Genomic DNA, 23,934 nt, shown 5'->3' on the forward strand with positions numbered 1-23,934 from the left:
TTTGGCAACTGGTGGTACAAGCGAAAAGGGGGTGATTCTACGCGGAAAAAGAAGTCGAAAATATAGAATAAAAATTTTTTTTTTTTAATTTTTTCATCGAGACAACGATCTACAGTGAGATCCATTATAACGAGACGTGATAAAGTGCACGCGTACCGAGCGAAAATTCAAAGTCGATTTTCTCGAAAACAAAGCCTCAAACGAAAAATTTTTATTCTACATTTTCGACTTCTTTTTTCGCGTAGAATCACCCCCTTTCCGCTTGTACTACCAGTTACCAACCACCCTGTATATACCTGTTCACCTTCTTCAATAGGATATATAGCATAGATAATAACATATTTAGATCTTGAATGCCTTAAGATATTTGGATTACAACTGTGATTAATTAAGCTGGAGAATGGCATGGCTGCAGCACCACGTTCAACTGCCTCTAATCCACATTCCTCAGAGAACTACAAATAGTCATTTACATTAATTATCTATTATGTCCTAATGTCATCTACCGAAAATCGGCACAAACTTCCCGACCAACCCAATATTAATAATTTATGACAAAAAAAAGTAATTGCACTAAAGCAATATGAAAATCACATACACTATGAATATTACTAGGAATCATTTGCTGATGTCTCAAAATAAGACTGCCAACAAATGTAACATCAGCATTTTTTATTAACACAGATAAATCTTTGCTTAATGGATTTCCAAAGATATTAGTACATGTTGCTACAAAATATAAAATAAAGCTTGCATCTAAAGATCTTCTAAAGAGATCTTGTACTGAACGTTTTTCAGTATTAGTCACAAGACCTAACAAACTCCTATATTTATCACTAGGAAAAGTTCCATCTTTAGAAAAACCTTTTGTTCGAGAAGCTGAAAAGAATATAAGAAAATACAAAATTAACACTCATATTAATTTCATCATGGTAATGTGTATAGCTATTTACCAACACAACTATCAACTTCTTTTAACTCCTTCCTTAGTTCTTGTATATTTGTAGCTTCTCTCACAGCCTGAATTGCAAGTCTTAAACTAAACAGATCTAATTTGACAAAATTCATCTTTAACATAGAGGGAAATACTCTGCATTCAACATCATGATACTTTTTCCATTCCATAGCCTTACATTCCTCTGAACAATACATAGCATATGTACAGTGCTCACAAGGTATATTGGCCCAAGACACCTCCAAACAATTTGAGCAATGTGTATGTATATTATCAGGTGTTAATATTAATGAGTATGGCTTTTCTACTGCAATTACTTCGCCAGGTCTTATTTTACGAGTAGCTACAATATGTCTACCATATTCTTCATTATACTTTATAGTTACTGCATCAGAAGCACAAGGAACTTCAATATTACGAGTTTTTATCTTAGGAAGCGGTGGTTGTTTTATGATATTCTGTTTCTTCAACTTTTGAGATGCTAAATTATGTTTTGTATTATTTAGTTTTTCACTTAATCTTTTTCGGTTGATATCATCTGAAGACATCTTTTCCAACCAATATTGTGCTTCTTTTATGGCATCTTCCATACGAGGATGTTTCAGAGCATTTAAACACTCAACTTTCCTTACACAAAGCTTAGCACGTAAATTATCTGGATATGTGAGTGCTAGTGCTCTATCTATGTCTTGAATACATAACTCATATTTATGTAACTTCATTAGAACAGCAGATCTGTTGGCATATGCCAAAGCAAGTTGTTCAGATGGATAAGGAGCATAAGCTATGCTTTTTGTATATAATTTTAATGCGTCCACACATGTATAATTTTTCAATGGTGTTGAAACAAATAGTTTATTACCTTGTTCTCTCAATTTCTCAGATTCCTTTGCATCTTTTATATCACCACAAGCTTGTGGAATTATATTATATTCTAGCATAACATTAAGAGTAAATACTATACGTTCTTCATCTGTACATAATGTTTTGTATTTATTAATCAGATCTTGATGTTTATCTGCAGCAATTAATTTTGTATTTAATGTATGTAATACTTTCTCCATCCTCTTTCTTTTTTATTGAATAACGTTATCATAAAAATACATATGTATGCATATGTAGATTAAAAAATAACTATGGCTAGTATTGAACGGCAAGACGCAAATACCCGTTATTGTCACAAATTAATGTACCTGCTACATAAAAATATTTAGATACAATATTGTATACAGGATATTTTACGGCAATATTAATGAACATCGCTACTGCTCGACTACGTAATAATAAGCTATTTTTACCTCACGAAATCAGAGTCACCGTAATTTTACGTTAACTGACTGCGGCTCAGGACCATATCTGACCAGTTCTTAAGAAAAATAGAGTTTCAGGAAATCTTAAGTGTTCCTCATTAAGTGCAAATGTAATACCTTAGAACCTAGTACAAAATATGGAATTGATATTTTATTAAAACAGACATATTCGGTTTTACTGAATGAAATTACTTCCAAAAACTAATGGGAATAGCAACAGTCAATGAACTGAAGGCAAAACTTCGGTCAAATAACGCAGCACTATTGCAGGTTCAGGGATAATTACGGAGATATTACAGTTAGTACCAAAAGGATCCATTAATTTTAACAAAATATTCGTAAAAATATATCCATCATTTTGTCCCTATAATCTATTGAGTATTATATTTTTAGACTATGCTTAATATACTAATTTGAAAGTACAAAATTACACAGAATACGCATGAAAATATATATAAAGTATTCAAAGTATAATGCTTTCTATAATATTTGGTAGGTAAAATTTTCTACCGAGGCTCTACCTTTTTAATTATATTTTCAAAAAAATGAATTTGCGTAAAAATCTGCAATCTATATATTATCAATAGTGAAATAACTACGGTTCTTTAAGTAATACATATCTTAGCAAGACAGTTGAAATGATTCAGTAATGACATGATAAAGCATTATTTGCGAACTATATATGTATGTTTCCCATTCTTCTTTTTGGCTAATGATATGAAACATAATTTCCTAACATAGCAGCTTTATCTTATGATCATGGTACGTACAAGGTTTTCTTTAATTGAAGAATTATTTCTATTTTATCTCCATCATTTTACAACATAATATTTTAGAAAATAAACTGGTTATAGTTATCGGTTGATTCTGACAAATTATGTTCATAAACCATTTGTTTAAAATATAATATTACGAATGTATAAGAAAAATAAGAGTACATCAAAACAACGTATAAAAAGTATTTATATTATTCGATTTTTCAAATATTTAGAAATGACAAATAAACATAATAAATAAAAGAAATTGATAAAAGTACTATTTGTACCATGTTAGGTAATTCTACGTAATCACGATCGAATTAAATAAAAAGCATCAAGTATTCAAGTTTTTTTGTCTTTGTGCAATAAATTATTTCGAGATATTAAAATGTTGGTACTACTGGGATTACTTAATTTTCACTACTATTAAGTTAGTCGATACAGTTGAAGCAAATTAACAAAAATTTATAGTTATATGTATTATTACTTATTTTTATATTATTATAATAAGTAAAGACAATGTAAGAGATGTAATCTGAAAGTCGTCCAAAGCCGAAAGGCACGGACTAAAAAAAATTAATAATAATAATAATAATATATTATTATTAATGACATAATAAACAATATAAGTAGTTAATACTAATAACTTAAAATATTGAAGATAAAGTTTGAACAAATAAATATTATTTCAACCAGACCGTGTATTTATCTATCTTCATCCTGCTAGGAATTTTTTTTAAGAGGGTATCACTGATGATAATAATTCTTACCTTCGGTTAATATCTCATTCATAGCATTATGCTACACCAGTTTCCGTTCTGCAATCATGGGTTGCTGTAAAAGTGTTGTTCCCAAGAAAAGATAGTTTTGTTGAGATATTAATTATTTTTCGTCTAAACGCCGACATTAAAATTTCCTTCTCGTTTCTCGAAGGTAAAAACTCACACTTCTAGAACTGTATGATTTATGAAAAAAAATAGTGACATCGATAATCAATAACAAGTTGAATAAAATGGAAACATACCGATTATAAAACAGCTTTATGACGCCTCTTTCTTTTCCGTATGACGTCTTTTTCTTCACTTTCTTTCTTGTTTTAATAGAAATACGTTCTTGAAGGTTAATACAAGCTTTTCTTTTTTCAATGAATTTTAAGACGAAAAAATTTGTATCTTGATATTTTTACACGTACGTATGACATTTACGTCGACGTAATAGAGTTTATATACAGTCTTGTATTTTTGTTAATTATTCATTTTTATCGTAAACTGAAATTATTTATGTAACATTTTAAACAACCTATCGTAGTCTGTGAATATTTATAAACTGTAATAATAATAACAATTAGATATATGTAAAATATCTTGTATAGTCTTCATAAATTAGTGGATAATTATTAATATTACTAATGACATTATTTAACTTTAAGTTAAATTTACTAATTTCACTTTATAGTATATATACTTAATTCATATATAATATATTATAGATGGAATTATTTTTTATACAAGTATATTAATGTTAACTTTCTTGAATTTATATATGATTTAATATATTTCAGGGTAGTTCCTTTTAATAAATGGACAAATATATTAATCTATAATGGAAGGCCCATTAGAAGTAAAAGATTCGACCGCAGGTGCAGAAGAACCTATTAAATCAGAAGCACCTGTACAGAATCCAGATAGCAGTGATCGGAGTGATGGTGCAGTGTCACCTCCACCAAATTGTAGCATTTGTTTGGGCAAATTAGTGAATACCTCATTCACTGACAGTTGCCTTCATCAATTTTGTTTTACTTGTTTACTTCAGTGGTCTAAAATAAAGACAGAATGTCCATTATGTAAGCAGACATTCAAATCCATCATACACAATGTTAGGTCAGAAGAAGATTATGACCAGTATCATGTACCTAGAGAATTTGCCACTTTTGACCTTAATTTTGAATTGGGTCATGCTATGGATGTTGGCACTCATCGTTTTCATTATAGGTATCATATAAATCTTAATCTAAGATTAATGTTTAATATTAAATATATAACAATGTCATAAACGAATAAATTAAATCATTGTAGAACAACTATGACAGGACATCACAGGCGCCCACATGAAATAGTGCTTAATCCAGAACAGGTTGCAAGAAGAGAACAATTACCAAGCATAGCACCGCAAGTTCCAATAGGAGAGCGCTTACGTAGACGTGTAAATCCAGCCGATTATCGTCGCACCATTTATAGGCTCGGAATTTGGGCTACTGCATTACCAGATGTATTTGGCCGCTTTCGCGAATGTAGTGCCGATTTTTATCGGTAAGTATTAGTACTTGGTACTATTTATACATTATTTGCATGAAAAATCAATATAACGTTTTCTTATTCTGTCTAAGGAGAGAACCGAGAGAATTAAACCGACTTATACCATGGTTAAATAGAGAATTGCAAGTATTACTTAATAACAATTCTTCACTTGTTGCATATGTATTAAGTATCATATTGGATGCTCTTAGTCACTATGATATCAGAAGCCCAGAATTTCGAGAGTTAGTACGCCCTCATTTCAGCACATATACAGATCACTTTGTACATGAATTACTTAATTATGCGCGAACTAATTTCGATTTAGTTGGCTATGATCAATCTGTAACTTATTTACCTCAAGGTATGTGATATAGTTTCATTACTTATTTGTATATCATACGTGATACCTTACACCCTTTCTTTCTAAAATTAATAATATTCATTATAGGATTGTCAAATGAATATGTATCACATATTTTGTCACCTGCATCTAGCAGTACTAGCACTAGTTCTGATGATTCAGATGTCCGAGTTCTAGATGAAGCAATCGATCTTAGAATGAACACAGATATGCCTAGTGTAGGACCGCATACAATTAATATGCCTGGTAAAACTCATTTGTCTTCTTTTTGTTTCACATTGTTATTTTACATGAAATTAAAATGTAAAGTATTTTTTTAATTAGGTCCAAGTACTGTAGCACAAACGTTCCAATTGGAAATCCCATACAATGTACCAGATGTATTGACTATTTCCTCTGATTCCTCCACATCAGATAATGATTGCGAAGTGATTGGTTATGTGAAACCTCGTCATGAAAGAACTCCAGAAATCATAGAATTACTTTCATCCGATCCTGAAGAAATAAACATTTCTCACATATCAAATGATAACGCTCAGTAAGTGAAAATATTTTATTTTAGAACACTTGACATCAATCGAAATCATAGCTATGTTATTTTAATATCATTATTAGAGTTCCAGCACCTGCTTCATATGAAGATATTGTCCAACCTAGTACATCTCACAGTATTAAGAACCGAGCATTGGCATCATCATCTAACGAAAGTAATTCTGATTCAGACAGCGATTACAATTTCCGAAGAAGCAGAAAATATCAAAGTCGTACTAGAAAACATACGAAAAGAAGTACAACTAGTAAAAGGCGCAAGCGATCCATAGAAGCAAGAGTTCGTAATCGAACGAGTAGGAATTTATCCAGTTCAGGTGAAAGTGACGCTAGAAAAAAGGCATCGAAGAGGAATACTCAACGGACATCGAAAAGAAGATTAAGTAGTAGTAGTAGTGACAGCAGTTCTCACGAAATGGAATCAAAACCTTTGGATGAAAAAAAATCGAGAACTTTACAATATTCTACGAAAGGCACTGTACGGGTTCGTAAAGATTTAATTAAGAAAGAAACTCGATATTCGGATGATGAATCATTCAGTAGTAATAGTACTGATTCAGACGAAGCTGTGAAGAATGTGAAATCTCGTACACTGCGAAAATCTAAAAGGAAATATGCCACTAGTTCAAGTGATTTTGATACGAATAGAAGTGAGAAGATAATTAGAACAAGAGGTAAAACCAGACAAGTATCAGATACAAAAGAAGCTCACCGAAAAGAGTCAAGATACAAGAGTGATCGACAATCTGAGTCTAGAAGTAGCAGTGTATCTTCTTATGCATCCCAGAAAGAAAAAAGAGATAGTTCTAGAAGACGGGAATCTCAACGAGATATGAGTGATAATGACAGCTCTTGGACAGCCAGAGACGTGTTAAGAAAAGATCGTGAATTTAAGTCCAAGACAAGAGAAGTAATTCTAAGTAATTCAGATTCCGATGGAGATTTTAGGTCGCACAGTCAATGCAGTAATTATTCAAGTAAATCTTATGCACGTAAAAAGAAATCGAAGCATAAAGATAGGCATAAAAGTAAAAAGAGGAAACGATCTAGCAGTAGAACACATAGTTCATCAAATCGATCACGACTAACTCGACGACATCCAGCTTGAAATTGAAATACAATATTGAAACATTCCGATTCGAAAAATGATTTAATTAGAAAAAGAAATAAACGTGTGCAACTCCTACAAAATTTGCAAGGGGTTACAAAAGATCTCAGGGTAACACCAAATCAAAATCGATGAAAATAACGATGCATTTGATTGTTAATTGGCTTGGATTCAGAAAGATATCACTGAATTTAATTAAGACCATTTAACGATTACCTATTTAATTGAAAGTTACTAATGAATTTTTTTAAACTATCATGTTTTTTTAAACTATCACGTAAAATACAACAACGATAAAACATGATGAATTCACGTTAATTTTGAATATAATCATTTGTTCATCATCATCAATATGGTTATAAGGGTGCAGAGACGTTTAACATTTTTAAATGAAAACATACTGCATTATATGAAATATTATTTTATTTCTCTATATTTTTAATGAAAATGGCTTCCACATGTGTTGTAAAATATATGGAAATTGTGTATAAAGTACTGACGTAAAATTACAGGCTTTATTTATGATTTTTTCTATTGTATAAATTGTTTACATAAAAGATGCGACCAAACTTAATGTGTTAAAATTTATGTTAAATTTTGGGCAATATATGGAAAAGAAAATATTCTGCATAAATACGTACGAACATATATATATATATATATATGTATATATATATATATATATGTATATATGTGTGTGTATATATATATATCACTGTTACTTTCATAAAGGTACAACAGTCCTTATTATATTTCCCTATGACTTTAATTCCCAAAGAATGTTTGTAAATATATTTGTATGTTATAAGCTAATAATTTAATTAAAACTTTACACAGATATAATTTTTTGTAAAGTACGTAGATTTAGAAGTGCTATATGTAAAATTATATATGTCATGTATGAATCATAAAGTAATTAGTTTATAACAGATAATATTGTTTCCTCTTTTTTTTTTTTAAAGTAACGTTCTAAGATATAAAATGTGAGAGAATGAAAATAATACTTTTAAATTATTCAAAAAACTGTATTTTCCTTACATTTTCTCAAAACATAACACATTTTCTTTACATTAATCAAATTTTGATTTATGTAAAATGCACTCCTTGCGCGTTAAACGCATGTAGAAGGCTAAAAATTTTAACATAAAATTAATCTTACAGTTATGATTATTAAAATAATTCATATAACATTTGTATACCTGATAAAATCATCTATATCCATAGTTCTTGCACGTTTATTTTCTGCATCTGCTATTTGTAAAATATCATTTATCATTTCCTTGATATTAAATCCCTCTGGAATTTCCTACATATCATAAAACAAGAAGTTTTGTAACATTTAAACTAATATTCTTGTAATACTTATTGTAATACTTATCTTTGATTACCTTGTTATTCAAACTACAATGAAGCTTGTAATTTTTCTCCAACATTGTTAAGACTGTAGTTTGCTTAAATGCTGCTGAGAGAGTTTTATTTTTTCTGACAAATGCAATTCGTGTTAAACCATCCCATTCTTGGTAATTAATTGGAGGTGGTGGATTACGTGGTTCTATTCTAACTACATTTGACTCTACTTTTGGTGGTGGTCTAAAATTGTTTTTTCCTACTTTCATAAGCAAGTCCACTCGTGCTAACAACTGAGTATTTATACTTAAACGACAATATAATTTATCTCCTGGTTTAGCTACTAAACGTTCAGCAAACTCTCTTTGAAACATAAGTACGGCACATCTGCAGAAAATAATGTGCTAAGTCCATTTCTGCTTGTATTCCCTGTATGTTAAAAATTTATAATTTTTCAAATATCAATAAATAAATTATTAAACAAACTGAACATACCTGAACAGTGGCCTATGTAAAAGTAATTTGAATACTAAAGGTGATGATATTTGATATGGTATATTGGCAACACATAAATCAAAAAATGGTAAGTCTGTTTTCAAGACATCGCCTATCATAATTTGTAATTTTGACTGATAAATTGTACCTTGCACACGTTTCTGTAACTCAGCTACCATTCGAACATCCAATTCACATGCTATTACTTTTTTAGCTTTGTCCAGTAATTTTACTGTCATATTACCAGTACCTGGACCTATTTCTAATACAACATCTGTTGGTCTAACTGCCGCTTTTTCAACCATACTTTGAATAACAAGCGGATTTTTTAGAATATGTTGTCCAATATTCGTATTGAATAAAATTCCTGGAAAATTAATGTATCATTAAAAATTAATCACTTCACAAGAAAAATACATATTATAGATATATTATACCCTGTTTTGCGACTTCTTTATGGGTACGAGTTGTTTTTTGCGTGCGTACTTTCGGCATTTTATTTATACTATATATTTCAAACTATATGCAAGTTATTATAAAAAAATTAATCATATAAAATTCACCACATGTCAACAATAAACACTGAACGAGGAAAACCACATTCTTAATTAAAATAGATTGTGATATGAAAGGAATAACTCATTTCCCTATACGGAGGTTTTCAACTCCCTCTTGTGTGATGTAGTAAAATTAGAATTACGTGTACTACTGAATGTTTCTTATCAAATTTCTTTGATTATTTAGTATCAAATATTATGAGTTGTATAATTTGAGGATATGTAAAAGAAATGCATTTGTCTGTTAAAGGTGCATATCGATTAATTATTGATTAAAAAAGCCTAATTTTCTAACAAAGTGGCCAAACTGCTAATGAACGTAGAGAAAAGCGTTTACCTATCTTCTGCATTAACATGGACGTAAATCTGTCATTTTGATAATTATATAGTTAAGGTTATAAGCAACGAATTATTGCAATATTATTTAAGTTTTATCAAGCATGTTTATTTAATGAAGCTTGATAATAATTATCACTGAACGCATGTAATCATTGACTTTCTTATTGCGTGAAATATTCACTCTAATGATACGACGTAAATTTAAGTTTGACGGGTGGTCTATCCTTTTGCAGGAATAAAATTTTGCAATGCAAAGGCTTAATCTTGGGATTCTAAATTGGTGACGTTATGGAGCTAAAAGTATGGGTAGAAGGAATACAGCGTATTGTATGTGGTGTTACAGAAACCACTACATGTCAGGTTAGCAATGTTTATTTAAATATCACAATTGTGTTGGATGATGCAATATTTATAATTTTAAACACTGAATTCTATACTTTAATAATTTAATAGAAGCATAGTCTGTATAATAAAATGTAACTTTTAGGATGTAGTATATGCTCTTGCCCATGCAACGGGCCAAACAGGTAGATTTACTTTAATAGAAAGGTGGAGAACTAACGAGCGTCTTTTAGCTCCATATGAGAATCCTTTAAAGGTATTAATGCATTCAATTTTTAAATAATTAATTTATAACTTATATGGGTTTGTATAATAATATAATTCTTTTTAATAAGATTCTGATGAAATGGGGAGAATATTCTTCAGAAGTCCAGTTGATATTAAGACGTTCTACCCCAGAAAATAATAAGGCTTCTAGTTCATTAGGAACTCGTTTAAACCATGGTACACGATCAAATGGTGTGATGAGTTCTGCCTCAGAACATAATAGTGCACAAGATGATGCTAAAAATACCACAACCCCAAATTCCGAATTTGATGACTTACAAGGATGTCTTGATAGAAATCGTGACATCAGAAAATCATTAACGTTTGGAGGATTACATGGACATGTTATGGAAAATAATACAGAAGTAAATAATATTTAAGTTATTTGTGCATTCTCATAACTAATTGTGTATAATATCTTTTCATATTTTACATTTATATTTTAGATTCCGATGGAAAATGTTGCCATAGTTCAACCTACGTTGCATTTAAAAAATAAGGAATTGAATATAAGAAAAAATATGCAAAAACCAGCTCAATCTCCTACCCGTGCTAGTAGCAGTGAAAGTAACACACATTTATCACAAAAGAAAGTGCGTGAAGTTCCCCCATATAGGGATCCTCCAGGTCCAGCTTCACCACCTTTAAGAACTTTACCCCCATACAGAGATCCTCCACCACCTAATTTAAATAGTCCTGGAAGATCACAGTTTCAATCTAGTACAAATATTGGAAGTCCTCATGTTCATAAAGAAGATCAACCATCTTCCAGTAATTCTGTCAAACTAAAGAGAAATCTTATTCAGGTTCTACAGACAAGATATTTTTTAAATATATACACAAATATAGATAGCTAGTTCAATACATTGGTATACATAGATATAGATAGCTAGATCAATATGTTGGTATAGACATAATATCATGATAACAATAATATAGTTACTGCAATTAATGCTGTTAATCTTTCTTGTATGCTTAGGAATTTCAAGAAACAAAAGGACAAGCTCAATCTGTAAACCAATTATCTGGTCAAACTCAAAATATGGTTACAGTTGCTTACACTCAACGCTATGTTGAACTTATTAGACTAGTCAATAAACAACGTGATACTATTAATGCACAGCAAGCGGATCTTACTAAAGTACGAATTACGTAATTATATATTTAGTTATATTTTTAATAATTCAATCGTGACAAAATTTGTAAACATATATTTCATAATTTATCTTCAGTTTGATGCTGAAATATTGTATTGGGAAACTAAAAATAGAGAACAAATGCATCAGATGGATTTCATTTCTCAGGAAGTAAATCGCATGGAAACTACAGGACGTCTTATTGAAGAACAGGTATTTCATATAATATGACAATACTTTGTATAATTATCATGATTGTAATAGTGTTTGTTTTTATTATTTTATTTTTATTTTATTTTATTATTGCTTAGTCCGTTCCTTTCGGCTTTGGATGAGCTTTCGGTTTTACATCTCTTTTACCTATTCCGCTTCTTATATATCTACCTCCACTTTTATCCACTCTATTATATTGCACTCCCTTAATTATTCTGTGTCTAGAACTATGGCAACTTTTGAGCTTTTGCCTCCTTGCTGTACTTCCTTATTGTCATTGCTCCCCGTCTTGTATTGCCCTTCTCTTCTCTATTATTGCTTTTAGTTCTGTTAGTCCTTCTCCAGTCTCATTTAGTATTTTTTCCGTGTCCTTTGGTCCTTCCGTTATTTCGCATTCTTCTATTACATATCTCAGGTCTTCTTCTTTCCTTCTACATAATCTGCATCTTTCTTCTCCCTCTTCTTTCCAGTATTCCCTTGCTTTGGTCTCGTTTCCACATCTGAATCTTGCTAATATTTTTTTGTCCTTTCATTTCATCCTCCCTTCTAAGTATTTTGGTAACTCTTCTTGTAATAGTGTTTGTTTTTATAGTTAAAAGAACTAGCACATGTCGAAGAAGAAAGTGAAATAGTTAGACAACAAGAAAAGACATTAAAATCAGAAATTACTTTACTGAGATCAAAACTTGCGAATTGTGAAACAGAATTACTTCAGTGCAAAAATAAAATTAGGTAAAAGATTATAAGCTTAACTTTTTTGATATAGCACAAAGTTAATTGTGTTCTTTTGCATTGCAGATTAGTTATGGAAGAACTTGCTATAGAACAACATAATATAAGTCGTGAAACAGATGAAAGACAAATAATGGAACGTAAAATCATTACTGAAGTCGAACATCTTCAAAATGAAGTAGAACAAGCTAAACGTTCTGCTGAACTAGCTTCCCAATGTGCGGAAACATTAAAATTGGAAGTAGTAAGTTTAGAGTCAGCAATTGTTGAGAAAAAATTACAAGTAGAACGATTAGTAGCGGATATGAAAGAAGCTAATTTACAAAGTCTTGCTGTTGCTTGTCAAGATGAACAAGTCAAATCATTATTTGAAGGTATTTGTGACTTAAATTAAAATATAACTGAAAATGTTAATTAATTTATCGATTTCTACATATAGGTACCCATAAACCTGGTAGTACGCGTAAAATGATAGGTTCACCAAGACAATTGGAGACTGCGGTACCTACGAGTAAAAATCCACATGGTGTTTGGGTATAAACATATATTATTCGATATACTTTAAGATATCGAACGTAATATTTTTTATTTTTAATACAGTAAACAATTAAATATTTCATGTAGGGTTACATGTGCAGTTTGCACCTCTAGTAAAATCAATGTAAGTGAACAAGATATTTTACTTTCGTACTGTTTATGTATACACTAATTATTTTTATCTACTGGCCATATAATTTTGAACAAGCTTAAGTAATAAGTATAAGTCATATTAATAGTCTTAAACATTATTTGTATATATCCAAGACAAAAGAAAAAATATTGGACAATACATTTATCCAAAGTGTCACAATTATAAATCATGCGACCTGCTTGCATGATATAATTTAAGTAAATGTACTTATAAATTGTTGCAAATTTCATGGAATTATTACTTGAGATAAGATTATATATTTTCTATAATCAAAATGATTCTGTGAATTAATAGCATTTACATATTGGTGCACTATACAATATTAATTTAATTTGCACTTAAAATATTAATGTAGTACACATATGTTGTGTATCTTGTACATATCCTTGAAAGCATGTGATAATGAAATCTGAAATATTCTACCCTATCTTCTGTTGAAGTAAGCTAATTTACTTCAACTTTATTTCTAAACATTTAAGAATCTACTATTCAAATCTCATTTCAAAATTGAGTTCATTCTATTTTATCAACCAAACTTAACTCTATATAAAAAATCTGATTGTGTTTGATTGTATGTGATTCTAGTTTTAAATGAAAAATTCACTTCATTTTACATGATAACAGTCTTCGTTGATTTATATGTGCATATAAATTATATTATTAGTGCATATCATAGCATCTTCACACTGCCATTATTAGTAATGATCTTTTAAATATGATACTATGATTAAGTTTACTTCGTATGTAATTTCACTTTTACAAAATCTACATACTCTTGGAGTATGTAATTATTTCATTGTCGATAATACTTATCTGTTTTTTACAATGTGTCTACCAAAGTGTGTTAATTTTTTATTAGAAATAAACATATATTGTATAATAAAATATACAAATAAAAGATAAAATTTAATTAAAAGTTGAAATGGAATTGTTTATTAATCCATTTAGATCTATTGATCTAATTTTACAAAAATACATCTAATGTATATACCCTAATTATAGGGTTGTAAGAAGAGTAAAACAATAGCTCACAGTTTCGCGCGCTTTTTAATTCGTTACTTCATAGCGTCATAGAAGCAATATGTACCGGGATCATTTAATCCTTTGTTTAGAATTATACACATATACATAAGTAAAAGAAAAAAATTACTGATAATTAATCAAGTAAATGTTCGAAATGTGTTTATACTTTTAATATAATATTTAATAATCATTTATTACGTCTTCAATTAAGTGGAATTCAAATAACAACACTTGTTTTCTACATTCTTCAAGCAAATATGAGTCTCTGGGTAGATAAATATCGCCCAACAGTACTTGGAAAATTGGATTATCATAAAGAACAAGCAGAATATTTAAAAAACATGGTAATATTGCCTTAAAATATAATTAAAGTATGTTCAGTAAATAGTAAGTTAGAAAATAGGTTATACTGGAAGTTATATGACGTTATTTATTTTATTTGTAATATCATTAAATATAAATGAATTCAAATGACTTATACTATAATTTTAGATACAAAAAGGAGATTTTCCACATTTATTAGTTTATGGACCATCAGGGGCAGGAAAAAAGACCCGTATAATGTGTATCATAAGAGAATTATATGGAAGTGGTGTTGACAGATTAAGAATGGAAACTATGACATTTGAAGTAAGGTATATTTTTATATATTTAGTTTGATTCTGAAAATGATAACTTTATGATTTCAGACACCTTCCAAGAAGAAGCTAGAGATAACAACAATAAGTAGCAACTATCACATTGAAGTAAACCCAAGCGATGTTGGTATACATGATAGGATAGTAGTGATGGACTTGGTAAAAACAACAGCTCAAACTCATCAAATAGATCCCAGTGGACAAAAAGAATTTAAAGGTAAATTTTCAAGTTTTATTTAACAATTGATCATTATTTAATTTTGTGCATTCTTTAATAACCATAATTTTTTATTAGTGGTATTACTGACTAATGTGGATCAACTTACAAAAGAGGCACAACATGCTCTTCGAAGAACAATGGAGAAATATGTCACTACATGTAGGCTAATACTTTGTGCAAATTCAACATCTCGTGTTCTGCCAGCTATCAGATCACGATGTTTAGGGATTAGAGTTCCAGCACCATCAATATCAGATATAAAAGATATTTTGCATTCAATTTGTAAACGCGAAGGTTTAACTTTACCAGATGAACTGGCTACAAGATTGGCTGAATGTAGTGGCAGAAATCTCCGACGAGCGATATTAATGCTTGAAGCTTGTAAAGTTGAGCAGTAAGTATATTCATCCATCAATAAATTTGTTTTGATACATTTAACTATAACAGTATATCACTTTATTCACTTTTTATTTTTAGATATCCATTTACTGCAGACCAAAGTATTACAGAACCAGATTGGCAAGTGTATATTCGTAATACAGCAAATATGATGGTCAGTGAACAGAATCCAAAGAAGCTTCTTACAATAAGAAACAGGCTCTATGAATTATTAACACATGCTATACCATGTGATTTAATATTTAAGGGTCTTTTACAAGAATGTATAAAAAATTGTGATCTTCAGCTAAAAATTGAAATTGCAACAGTTGCAGCAGAATATGAACATAGAATGCACAGAGGATCAAAACCAATTTTCCATTTAGAAGCATTTGTCGCACGATTTATGGCAATTTACAAAAAATTTATCGATTCATCTCTCGAAGGTTTTGTGTGATATATTTATTCACATATTTGCATATATTAAAATATAATTTTTAAATCAGTTCATACATTCGTAAATTATTTTGTATTTACTATTATAAATTAATTACTAATAATGTCTACTTTTGGTTTTTGTCATAAATTAGATATAATTTCGAAAGTACAAGATGGAACACATTAATCTAACAGTACAATTAATTTTCGATAGAAATTACATCACAATGTAACAATATAATTATTTAAATTTACATTGCAGCAAGAGCAATAGCAGAAATTGTTGATAATGCAATTACCGCATAACCAGTACAATACACTTCCTTAATTGAAAGAAACATTCCTAAATCCCAAGCCTATAAACAAGATTTTATTAGTAACAAAAAATATTAATTAAAAACATATATAAATTCAATAGTTTTTAAGAAACTTTAACTACCAAGTGACGAAATCCATTAAATACATGATACGTAGCAGGTAAAGCAAGCAAAGTTTTTCCCGTGAAAAGAACAGGTGCAGACAAACCTAAATTTGTAATGATTTCTATGAGGCAAGGAATACCACCTGGGATAAGTAATGTTCCTGCAATTACAACAAAAATTATTTGTTTACAGATTTTTATTTCTAGCTTTATTCTGCAGAGATAAATAATAATTTTACCTATACCAAGCAGCATGGCATAACTTGATAATATCATGCCTGTTGTACGATGTGTAATTGAAAGAAAAGCTGTTAATTGAATTTGGTAAATGGACAAATGTGGTGACATGGGTCTCTTAAGGCGCATGTTTTTCTCATCATGAGTTTCGCAAATTGTACTTCCCGTGAACAGTGGTTTAGATATGGCAACATTTCGTGAGCTAGAAAATTACTTTCATAATTTCATTTATAAAAAGCATAAATGACATTTAAATAGAGCGAAGGTTACACATTATATAATAAGTTACCTGGAGGTATATACATTCCGGAAAGTACAAGAATTGATGCTTCGCCGGCAAAGCAATCTAAACAAAAACAATTTTTGACATTAGTCTTATTAAATACAGCAAAATTTGTTAAAAAAGTTCAGCGACAATTCACTACCTCATATAACACAGCGCCATGTTCATGTGACTATATTCGTAATTCTAAATTCTAAACGTACATACATAGATGTTGAAGTATAGAACAGAGATATAAATTATGTGTCTTTTTATAGTATTTATTCTGACTATTTGGCTTAGACAAAATTGCGTAATATAAGTAATTCGATTAGATAAAAGTTAAAAGAATTATCTCATATTGGGACATATGATTTCTATAGTCTGTCTAACAAGACGAGATAGTAAACGTAAACAAAATTTGATTGCTGCGATTATAACTATTGCTGACTAGTGTTAGTCTAGTCAGCAATTATAGATTATATATGTCTTTCATACCGATATTATTTTTTACTTATTACTAAGTAAATTATTTTATTGATGAGACAGTAGAGAAGACTACAAAATTTAATGTTTTATCTATTGCAATAAACGAAAATATTCTTTGTCATCGTCACATGAAAATAAGGCTTCATAGGGGACAAATCATATGCATATAGTATAGCCACCTTATGGTTTGCAAGTATGTAAGCTTTCTGTGATATCGCCCTTTACTGTGAATCCCGGCTCGTGCCTAGCAGTTCTCAAAGATCGTTATTGCATTTTTGATCTCGAAGTACAATATATTTGTTAGAAATTATTAATTTTTAGGTCATCGTGAGAAAATATAGACATAATTGCAGTAAATAATATTATACAATAAAATGAACGAATTTAAATTGCCTAAAGCTCCTAATGGTATAGGAATTGCCGCTTCATGCCTTGCAGCGGTCGGCATGACGGGTTATGGCTTTTGGAAATCTATGTATACAGGTTTGGTTTACATAATTTACTAAAGAAAGAAGAAAAAATGAATATTTATATATTATAAGTAATATATACAAATTATTATCGATATGTATATATATATAATTTAATAAAAAAACTAATGAAAAAAATAAAATTCAAAGCAAAAAACATTTGCTTTTAAACATTTGTAGTTATATGATTGTCTTATTTCAGTGGAAGCTGGTCATAGAGCAATTATATTCTCTCGTTTGGGAGGAATTCAACAAGATATATTAACCGAAGGTCTTCATTTTCGTATTCCATGGTTTCATTGGCCAATTATTTACGACATTAGAAGTAGACCTAGGAAATTATCTTCCCCTACAGGCTCCAAAGATTTACAAATGGTCAATATTTCTCTTCGTGTGCTGTCTCGTCCTGATGCAACTATGTTACCAGCAATGTATCGTCATTTAGGTCTTGATTATGATGAAAAGGTTGGTGTAAAATATCAAAATATTTTCATATTAAAATTTCAATAAAATTGTTATTGAAATATAATCATTTGTGTTTTAGGTTTTGCCAAGTATTTGTAATGAAGTATTAAAATCAGTTGTAGCAAAGTTTAATGCATCTCAGCTAATTACGCAGAGACAACAGGTTTCAAATTTAGTAAGAAAAGAATTAACTGAACGTGCTAAAGATTTTAATATTGTCTTAGATGATGTGTCAATAACTGAATTAAGTTTTGGTAAAGAATATACAGCTGCTGTAGAATCTAAGCAAGTTGCTCAACAGGAGGCGCAAAGAGCTGCGTTCTTTGTAGAAAAAGCAAAACAGGAGAAACAACAAAAAATTGTTCAAGCAGAGGGTGAAGCAGAAGCTGCCAAAATGATATCCTTTAAAAAACAATATAAATAATTATAATGTTGCATATATTCTTTCTGAATGGAAATATCCTTAACTCCAGTGTACCTTGGCTTGGCTCTTAGTCAAAACCCAGGTTATTTAAAATTACGAAAAATCCGTGCAGCACAAAACATTTCTCGCACGGTAATTATAGAAAAATTCTGTTTTTTGTAATGAATTATCGAAAAATTATATGATAAACGTAATTTTTGTTTTAGATTGCTAATTCTCCCAATCGTTTGTATCTTAGTGGTAATGGCTTGATGCTAAATATTCAAGATCCATCATTTGATGATTCATCAGACAAACTGAAAAGTAAGAAATAAAGACGGCAAAATATTTTTTCATACCTATCATATGTAATATGATTTTCAACGTTATATATGTAGATAACAAAAGAAATTATTAAAAAGATTCATTAGATGATTGTAGATATAAAAATGCCACTGCACCTATTTCTTGTTATTTGTTTTAATATCCTGTGGTAAGGTGATGCTCGCTCGCAAATCTCGAGCTCCTGTTTTTTCAGGTAATAAAAGACTGGGCTTGGGAAACTGGAATGATGCTATGCAAAGTGCTGCGAAAACTTTAAAATCTGAGCAACAAGCAACAGTGAAAACCAATGAAAGGCCATTAATTAGAGATTCTGTACCAATATCTCCAGAAGAACAAGTATCTATTTTATTGGATTCTGCAGATGGTGGAGCAAAAATGATTGTTTCTTGAATTCGAACTTTTAATTCTATATTTAAAAAGAGATTGCGATGCGAGCTCATCTTCTCTAACATATTCCTCACTAAATCTTGTTAATGTCATAGACTAGATAAAGATCTTTTTGTTTTACATTAAGGAATTTATATTTTAATAATCTTTTAACAATACGTCTTTACAAATTATCGACATAAGAAAATAAAGTTAATTTACAGTTTGTCCCCTTATCCTTCTTTTATTCTTAGAAATACAAATCATTTGGCACTCGACAATCATGATCTTCGTCTGGACATTTATAATAAAAATTTTATGATATAATATTCTAATTAATTTAAATAAATTAATTAATTTATTTAAAAACGTAAATGTTGAATGAACAACGTTTCGGAATTATATAATATTTTTGTATCCCTGTTACTTAAAACTTATCTTTAAAAAATGGTAAATTTCGGAACGCATTTGGGAGGTGCACTTCCGGCAAATTTTCTAATAAGTATATATGTATTTATTTTATTATTGTATTATTGCTTAGTCCGTGCCTTTCGGTTTTGGACGAACTTTCGATTTTACATCTCTTATACCTGTTTCGCTTCTTATATGTCTATCTCCCCTCTTATCTACTCTATTATATTGCACTCCCTTAATTATTCTATCTCTAAAAGCTAAAATTAAAAACTAAAAATTAACAACTAATGACTAAAAACTGTTGCAACTTTGGGCTTTTGCCTCCTTGCTGTGCTTCCTTCCTGTCGTTCCTTCCCGTCTTGTATTGCCCTTCTCCTCTCTGTTATTGCTTTTATTTCTGTTAAACCTTCTCCAGTATCATTTAGTGTTTTTCCTATGTTCTTTAGTCTTCTCGTTATTCCACATTCTTCTATTACATGTCTCAGGTCTTCTTCTTTCCTTCTACATAATCTGCATCTTTTTTCTCCCTCTTCTTTCCAGTATTCCCTTGCTTTGGTCTCGTTTCCAGATCTGAATCTTGCTAATATTCTTCTGTCATTCCACTTCATCCTCCCTTCTAAGTACTTTGGTAATTCTTCTTTGGCGATATTTCTGTAATGTATGTTATATTTGGATTCCCTTATCCTTTTCTGCTTCTCTTCTGCTTCTCTCTTTCTTCTTCCTTCTAAAATTTGGTCTGCTGTCATCCTTTCTTGCTCTTCTCTTGCTTCTATCTGCGTCCCTCCATTTCTCACCTCTTCTAGTCCCTTTTTTCTCTTTCTTGCTCTTTTCCCTTCTTGGCCATTTCCTCAGTTTCTCTCTCTTTCCTTTATACACTCCATTACTAGTTTATGATTCTTGCCGCTCTTTTTAATGCTTTATCTTTGATTTCTATTAGCTTGCATATATATGTATTTAATGTAGTCAATGTAGATAACCTCTACTCGTATGTGATAAGAAAAGTATTGCCAATTTGTCATTAATTACGTGCTATTTTCAAGTTTGAATAAAATAAAGGTGCGTATTTTCAATTTAATAAATTTCAGGTTGTAATTTTAAGCAAACGTTTATTTTTACTCTTTCTGTATCTATTCTATTTTTTCTTTATATAATATACTTAACCATATATTTTGTTAAACTAATATAGTATTGCATTACATTTGTAGATGAAAGAAGATAAACGTGCTAATCTAACTACAGAGAGGTAAGATAAATTATTATTTTTAAAAGACAGTTATTTCAAAATTATGTTTTTGAGTTTCTCTATTTTTCTTTCTTAAGCGATGAGCTTTCTAAGAAGGCTCTTAAGAAACAGCAAAGAGAAGCAGAAAAAGCAGCAAAGAAAGCTGAACGTAAAGCTCAGATTGTAAGTTAAATCATTACGTATTTTAATAAAAAAAAATTATTTTCTAAAGTTTGATGTATAGGCTTTCAACAAAGCATTTTTGATTTATATATATAGCAAGCACAACAAGATGCAGTTCAGGAAGAGGATATATCAGTTGGGAAATATGGAGAAATAGGATTAATACAGAGTAAAGAAAAACACACAGAAAGGAAATTTACTGATGTTAAAAATTTGAATCCCAATTTAGAAAATCAGACTATATGGTTAAGGGGACGTTTACATACTAGTCGTGCTAAAGGTATATCATTTAAAAATAAAGCAAGAACATTTAATATTTATATAATCAAATTAAATATTTCTCCCTTATAGGTAAACAGTGTTTTATCGTTCTAAGACAGCAATCTTATACAATACAAGGTTTAGTTGCAGTCAATGAAAAAGTCAGCAAACAAATGATTAAATTTATATCCAAGTAAGTGGTGTAAATGAGTTAATAAAAATTAATGTTACTTTTTATTTTACAAAATTATTTTGTAGCATTACCAAAGAATCTATTGTGGATGTAGAAGCAGTTGTAAAATGTGTTCCTTCCAAAATTGAGTCATGTACTCAAAAAGATGTTGAAGTTCACATTGAAAAAGTTTTTGTAATAAGTGTTGCAAAACCACAATTGCCTTTACAAATTGAAGATGCTTCAAGACCTGTAGGGGAAGCTGATGATAATGCTTTGAACATAAAAGTGAATCAAGATACTAGATTAGATAATAGAGTCTTGGATCTAAGGACTCCTGCTAATCAGGCTATATATAGAATAGAAGCAGGTGTCTGTAAATTATTCAGAGATATACTTACAAATAAAGTAGGTTGTCAGAAAAGTAATAAATTTTACAAAATCATAAACAGCATATAGAATTTTATTCACACATTTTTGTTTATAGGGATTTGTTGAAATTCATACACCAAAAATTATATCTGCTGCAAGTGAAGGTGGTGCAAATGTATTCACAGTATCATATTTTAAAGGAAATGCTTATTTAGCACAGTCTCCACAACTTTACAAACAAATGGCAATAGCTGCTGACTTTGATAAAGTTTTCACAACAGGAGCAGGTAATGTTTAATTTAAAAAATTTAATTCTTTCATTTCGTTTTTTGGAAATATGTTATTATGTATGGGAATTTCTTAGTTTTTAGAGCTGAAGATTCAAATACTCATAGACATTTGACAGAATTCGTCGGTCTCGATTTAGAAATGGCATTTAAATACCATTATCATGAAGTAGTTGATACTATTGGACAGTTATTTGTAGAGATGTTTAAAGGTCTCCGTGACAAGTTAGTAAAGTTGACTGAAAGATGTAAAATACTTTTTCTGTAATTGTAAAATACTAATCTTATATTTAATTTCAGTTACGCTGCCGAAATCGAGGCTGTACGTCAGCAGTATAATGTCGAACCATTTAAATTTTTAGATCCGCCTTTGAAATTAGAATTTAAGGATGCTATTGAATTATTATCGGAAGCTGGTGTAACTTTGGGCGAAGAAGATGATTTATCTACGCCGGATGAAAAATTGTTAGGCAAACTTGTTAAAGCAAAAGTGGGTTTTTCTTTAAAATAGTATTTGTAGATATGAATCTACTTTTCTCAATATTGTCTTACTTCTAGTACGATACGGATTTTTACATCTTGGATAATTATCCATTGGCAGTAAGACCGTTTTATACCATGCCAGATCCAAATAATCCGGTAAGCTCTTAGAATACCCATTTTTAGAATAATGCGTTACAATAATACATTAAATATGTTACATTTATTATAGAAAGCATCAAATTCTTATGACATGTTTATGCGCGGTGAAGAAATTATGTCTGGTGCGCAACGTATTCATGATCCTGAACTTCTTACAGAACGTGCAAAGCATCATGAAATTGGTAGGAATATTTTATATTTTTATACGTTTGCAGTAATAATGTAACATATTTTTTTTTAATTGTAGACATAGAAAAGATCAGATCATATATTGATGCATTTAAATATGGTTGCCCTCCTCATGCTGGTGGTGGTATTGGATTGGAGCGTGTTGTTATGTTATATCTTGGCTTAGACAACATTAGAAAAGTCTCGATGTTCCCTCGTGATCCTAAACGTATTACGCCATAAAATTTCAACTTTAAAATAATTCGTGTAGTACATATATATTAATGTATAATGAATACATTTGTATCATTTGTAATTACTATATCATTGAAAAAAAACAATAAACAGACATTTTGCGTACGTTTTTAGTTAGGTATAATGTCTATAGTGATTTATAATATATCGTATATGTAAATTGTAATAATAATAAAAAAAAGTATTGCAATTTTCCCAATATACTGTGATCAGTTAGTCATTATTTTTTTAAAACTCGTCTTATTTTCCTTTTTATGTCATTTTTTAAATAAACTGTCTATGAACATTCACAGGTGTTATACATATGTCACATGCAAATTATGATATATCTTGCGTCCTAATCACA

The 23,934-nt window shown here is 29.9% G+C and overlaps 9 protein-coding genes across 20 annotated transcripts in view; 5 read left to right on the top strand and 4 right to left on the bottom strand.

Moving 5' to 3' along the window:
* Positions 1–3,062, bottom strand: part of LOC100742236 (SET and MYND domain-containing protein 4) — a 4,698-nt gene extending 1,636 nt beyond the window's left edge. Inside the window, exons 1-5 of one of the 6 annotated variants that reach the window (XM_024371523.2) lie at positions 3,036–3,062; positions 2,259–2,382; positions 954–2,148; positions 599–879; positions 297–455 (exon numbers count right to left, since the gene is read on the bottom strand). In XM_024371523.2, coding sequence (XP_024227291.1) covers positions 297–455; positions 599–879; positions 954–2,019 — 1,506 coding nt within the window. In that variant the 5' untranslated portion in view covers positions 2,020–2,148; positions 2,259–2,382; positions 3,036–3,062. Of the gene's footprint in view, positions 1–296; positions 456–598; positions 880–953; positions 2,234–2,253; positions 2,569–3,035 lie in introns of those variants that run through there. The other 5 variants (XM_012392369.3, XM_033323972.1, XM_024371522.2 and 2 more) reach the window with 5 other exon arrangements.
* A 734-nt stretch (positions 3,063–3,796) lies between these two features.
* On the top strand, positions 3,797–8,269 carry LOC100742727 (E3 ubiquitin-protein ligase Topors). Of its 3 annotated transcripts, none has more exons than XM_012392366.3 (7): positions 3,797–3,956; positions 4,585–5,014; positions 5,099–5,332; positions 5,410–5,681; positions 5,754–5,927; positions 6,006–6,219; positions 6,297–8,269. In XM_012392366.3, exons 2-7 carry the CDS (start codon positions 4,626–4,628, stop codon positions 7,336–7,338), a joined length of 2,325 nt encoding a protein of 774 aa, XP_012247789.1. In that variant the 5' UTR covers positions 3,797–3,956; positions 4,585–4,625; the 3' UTR covers positions 7,339–8,269. The 3 variants fall into 3 exon arrangements, with proteins under 3 accessions (XP_012247789.1, XP_012247790.1, XP_033179861.1); XM_012392367.3 differs by having other exon boundaries at positions 3,798–3,956; positions 5,769–5,927; XM_033323970.1 differs by lacking the exon at positions 3,797–3,956 and adding an exon at positions 4,062–4,211.
* A 96-nt stretch (positions 8,270–8,365) lies between these two features.
* LOC100743201 (probable dimethyladenosine transferase) lies at positions 8,366–9,869 on the bottom strand. Its single transcript, XM_003493927.4, has 5 exons — positions 9,618–9,869; positions 9,181–9,547; positions 8,727–9,072; positions 8,538–8,644; positions 8,366–8,467 (listed from the first exon to the last, which is right to left on the bottom strand). The coding sequence occupies exons 1-5, from the start codon at positions 9,673–9,675 to the stop codon at positions 8,425–8,427; spliced, it is 921 nt and encodes a 306-aa protein (XP_003493975.1). The 5' UTR covers positions 9,676–9,869; the 3' UTR covers positions 8,366–8,424.
* On the top strand, positions 9,865–14,310 carry LOC100742607 (ras association domain-containing protein 8). Of its 4 annotated transcripts, none has more exons than XM_012392380.3 (10): positions 9,865–9,987; positions 10,310–10,436; positions 10,564–10,674; positions 10,754–11,050; positions 11,132–11,491; positions 11,665–11,826; positions 11,918–12,034; positions 12,627–12,766; positions 12,833–13,140; positions 13,206–14,310. In XM_012392380.3, the coding sequence occupies exons 2-10, from the start codon at positions 10,365–10,367 to the stop codon at positions 13,304–13,306; spliced, it is 1,668 nt and encodes a 555-aa protein (XP_012247803.1). In that variant the 5' UTR covers positions 9,865–9,987; positions 10,310–10,364; the 3' UTR covers positions 13,307–14,310. The 4 variants fall into 4 exon arrangements, with proteins under 4 accessions (XP_012247803.1, XP_012247804.1, XP_003493970.1 ...); XM_012392381.3 differs by having other exon boundaries at positions 9,942–10,131; XM_003493922.4 differs by lacking the exon at positions 9,865–9,987 and adding an exon at positions 10,012–10,221.
* A 278-nt stretch (positions 14,311–14,588) lies between these two features.
* Positions 14,589–16,477, top strand: LOC100743082 (replication factor C subunit 3). Its single transcript, XM_003493926.4, has 5 exons — positions 14,589–14,824; positions 14,973–15,110; positions 15,170–15,335; positions 15,414–15,732; positions 15,816–16,477. The coding sequence occupies exons 1-5, from the start codon at positions 14,738–14,740 to the stop codon at positions 16,171–16,173; spliced, it is 1,068 nt and encodes a 355-aa protein (XP_003493974.1). The 5' UTR covers positions 14,589–14,737; the 3' UTR covers positions 16,174–16,477.
* LOC100743450 (succinate dehydrogenase cytochrome b560 subunit, mitochondrial) lies at positions 15,946–17,488 on the bottom strand. Its single transcript, XM_003493929.4, has 5 exons — positions 17,238–17,488; positions 17,102–17,158; positions 16,815–17,014; positions 16,594–16,736; positions 15,946–16,510 (listed from the first exon to the last, which is right to left on the bottom strand). The coding sequence occupies exons 1-5, from the start codon at positions 17,261–17,263 to the stop codon at positions 16,406–16,408; spliced, it is 531 nt and encodes a 176-aa protein (XP_003493977.1). The 5' UTR covers positions 17,264–17,488; the 3' UTR covers positions 15,946–16,405.
* Positions 17,489–17,735: 247 nt separating this feature from the next.
* On the top strand, positions 17,736–19,677 carry LOC100742845 (prohibitin-2). Its single transcript, XM_003493924.4, has 6 exons — positions 17,736–18,046; positions 18,236–18,498; positions 18,578–18,895; positions 18,977–19,054; positions 19,129–19,225; positions 19,440–19,677. The coding sequence occupies exons 1-6, from the start codon at positions 17,938–17,940 to the stop codon at positions 19,634–19,636; spliced, it is 1,062 nt and encodes a 353-aa protein (XP_003493972.1). The 5' UTR covers positions 17,736–17,937; the 3' UTR covers positions 19,637–19,677.
* Positions 19,678–19,848: 171 nt separating this feature from the next.
* LOC105681607 lies at positions 19,849–21,003 on the bottom strand. Its single transcript, XM_024371535.2, has one exon. The coding sequence runs from the start codon at positions 20,770–20,772 to the stop codon at positions 20,311–20,313; it is 462 nt and encodes a 153-aa protein (XP_024227303.1). The 5' UTR covers positions 20,773–21,003; the 3' UTR covers positions 19,849–20,310.
* On the top strand, positions 20,669–23,689 carry LOC100742485 (aspartate--tRNA ligase, cytoplasmic). Of its 2 annotated transcripts, none has more exons than XM_012392386.3 (12): positions 20,669–20,684; positions 21,232–21,269; positions 21,347–21,431; positions 21,528–21,711; positions 21,783–21,885; positions 21,951–22,272; positions 22,352–22,523; positions 22,601–22,748; positions 22,824–23,013; positions 23,082–23,162; positions 23,236–23,347; positions 23,413–23,689. In XM_012392386.3, exons 2-12 carry the CDS (start codon positions 21,232–21,234, stop codon positions 23,574–23,576), a joined length of 1,599 nt encoding a protein of 532 aa, XP_012247809.1. In that variant the 5' UTR covers positions 20,669–20,684; the 3' UTR covers positions 23,577–23,689. The 2 variants fall into 2 exon arrangements, with proteins under 2 accessions (XP_012247809.1, XP_003493969.1); XM_003493921.4 differs by lacking the exon at positions 20,669–20,684 and adding an exon at positions 20,999–21,082.
* Positions 23,690–23,934: the final 245 nt, after the last annotated feature.

Source organism: Bombus impatiens, unplaced genomic scaffold, assembly GCF_000188095.3.
Source record: "Bombus impatiens unplaced genomic scaffold, BIMP_2.2 scf_1417, whole genome shotgun sequence".
Lineage (NCBI taxonomy): Eukaryota > Metazoa > Arthropoda > Insecta > Hymenoptera > Apidae > Bombus > Bombus impatiens.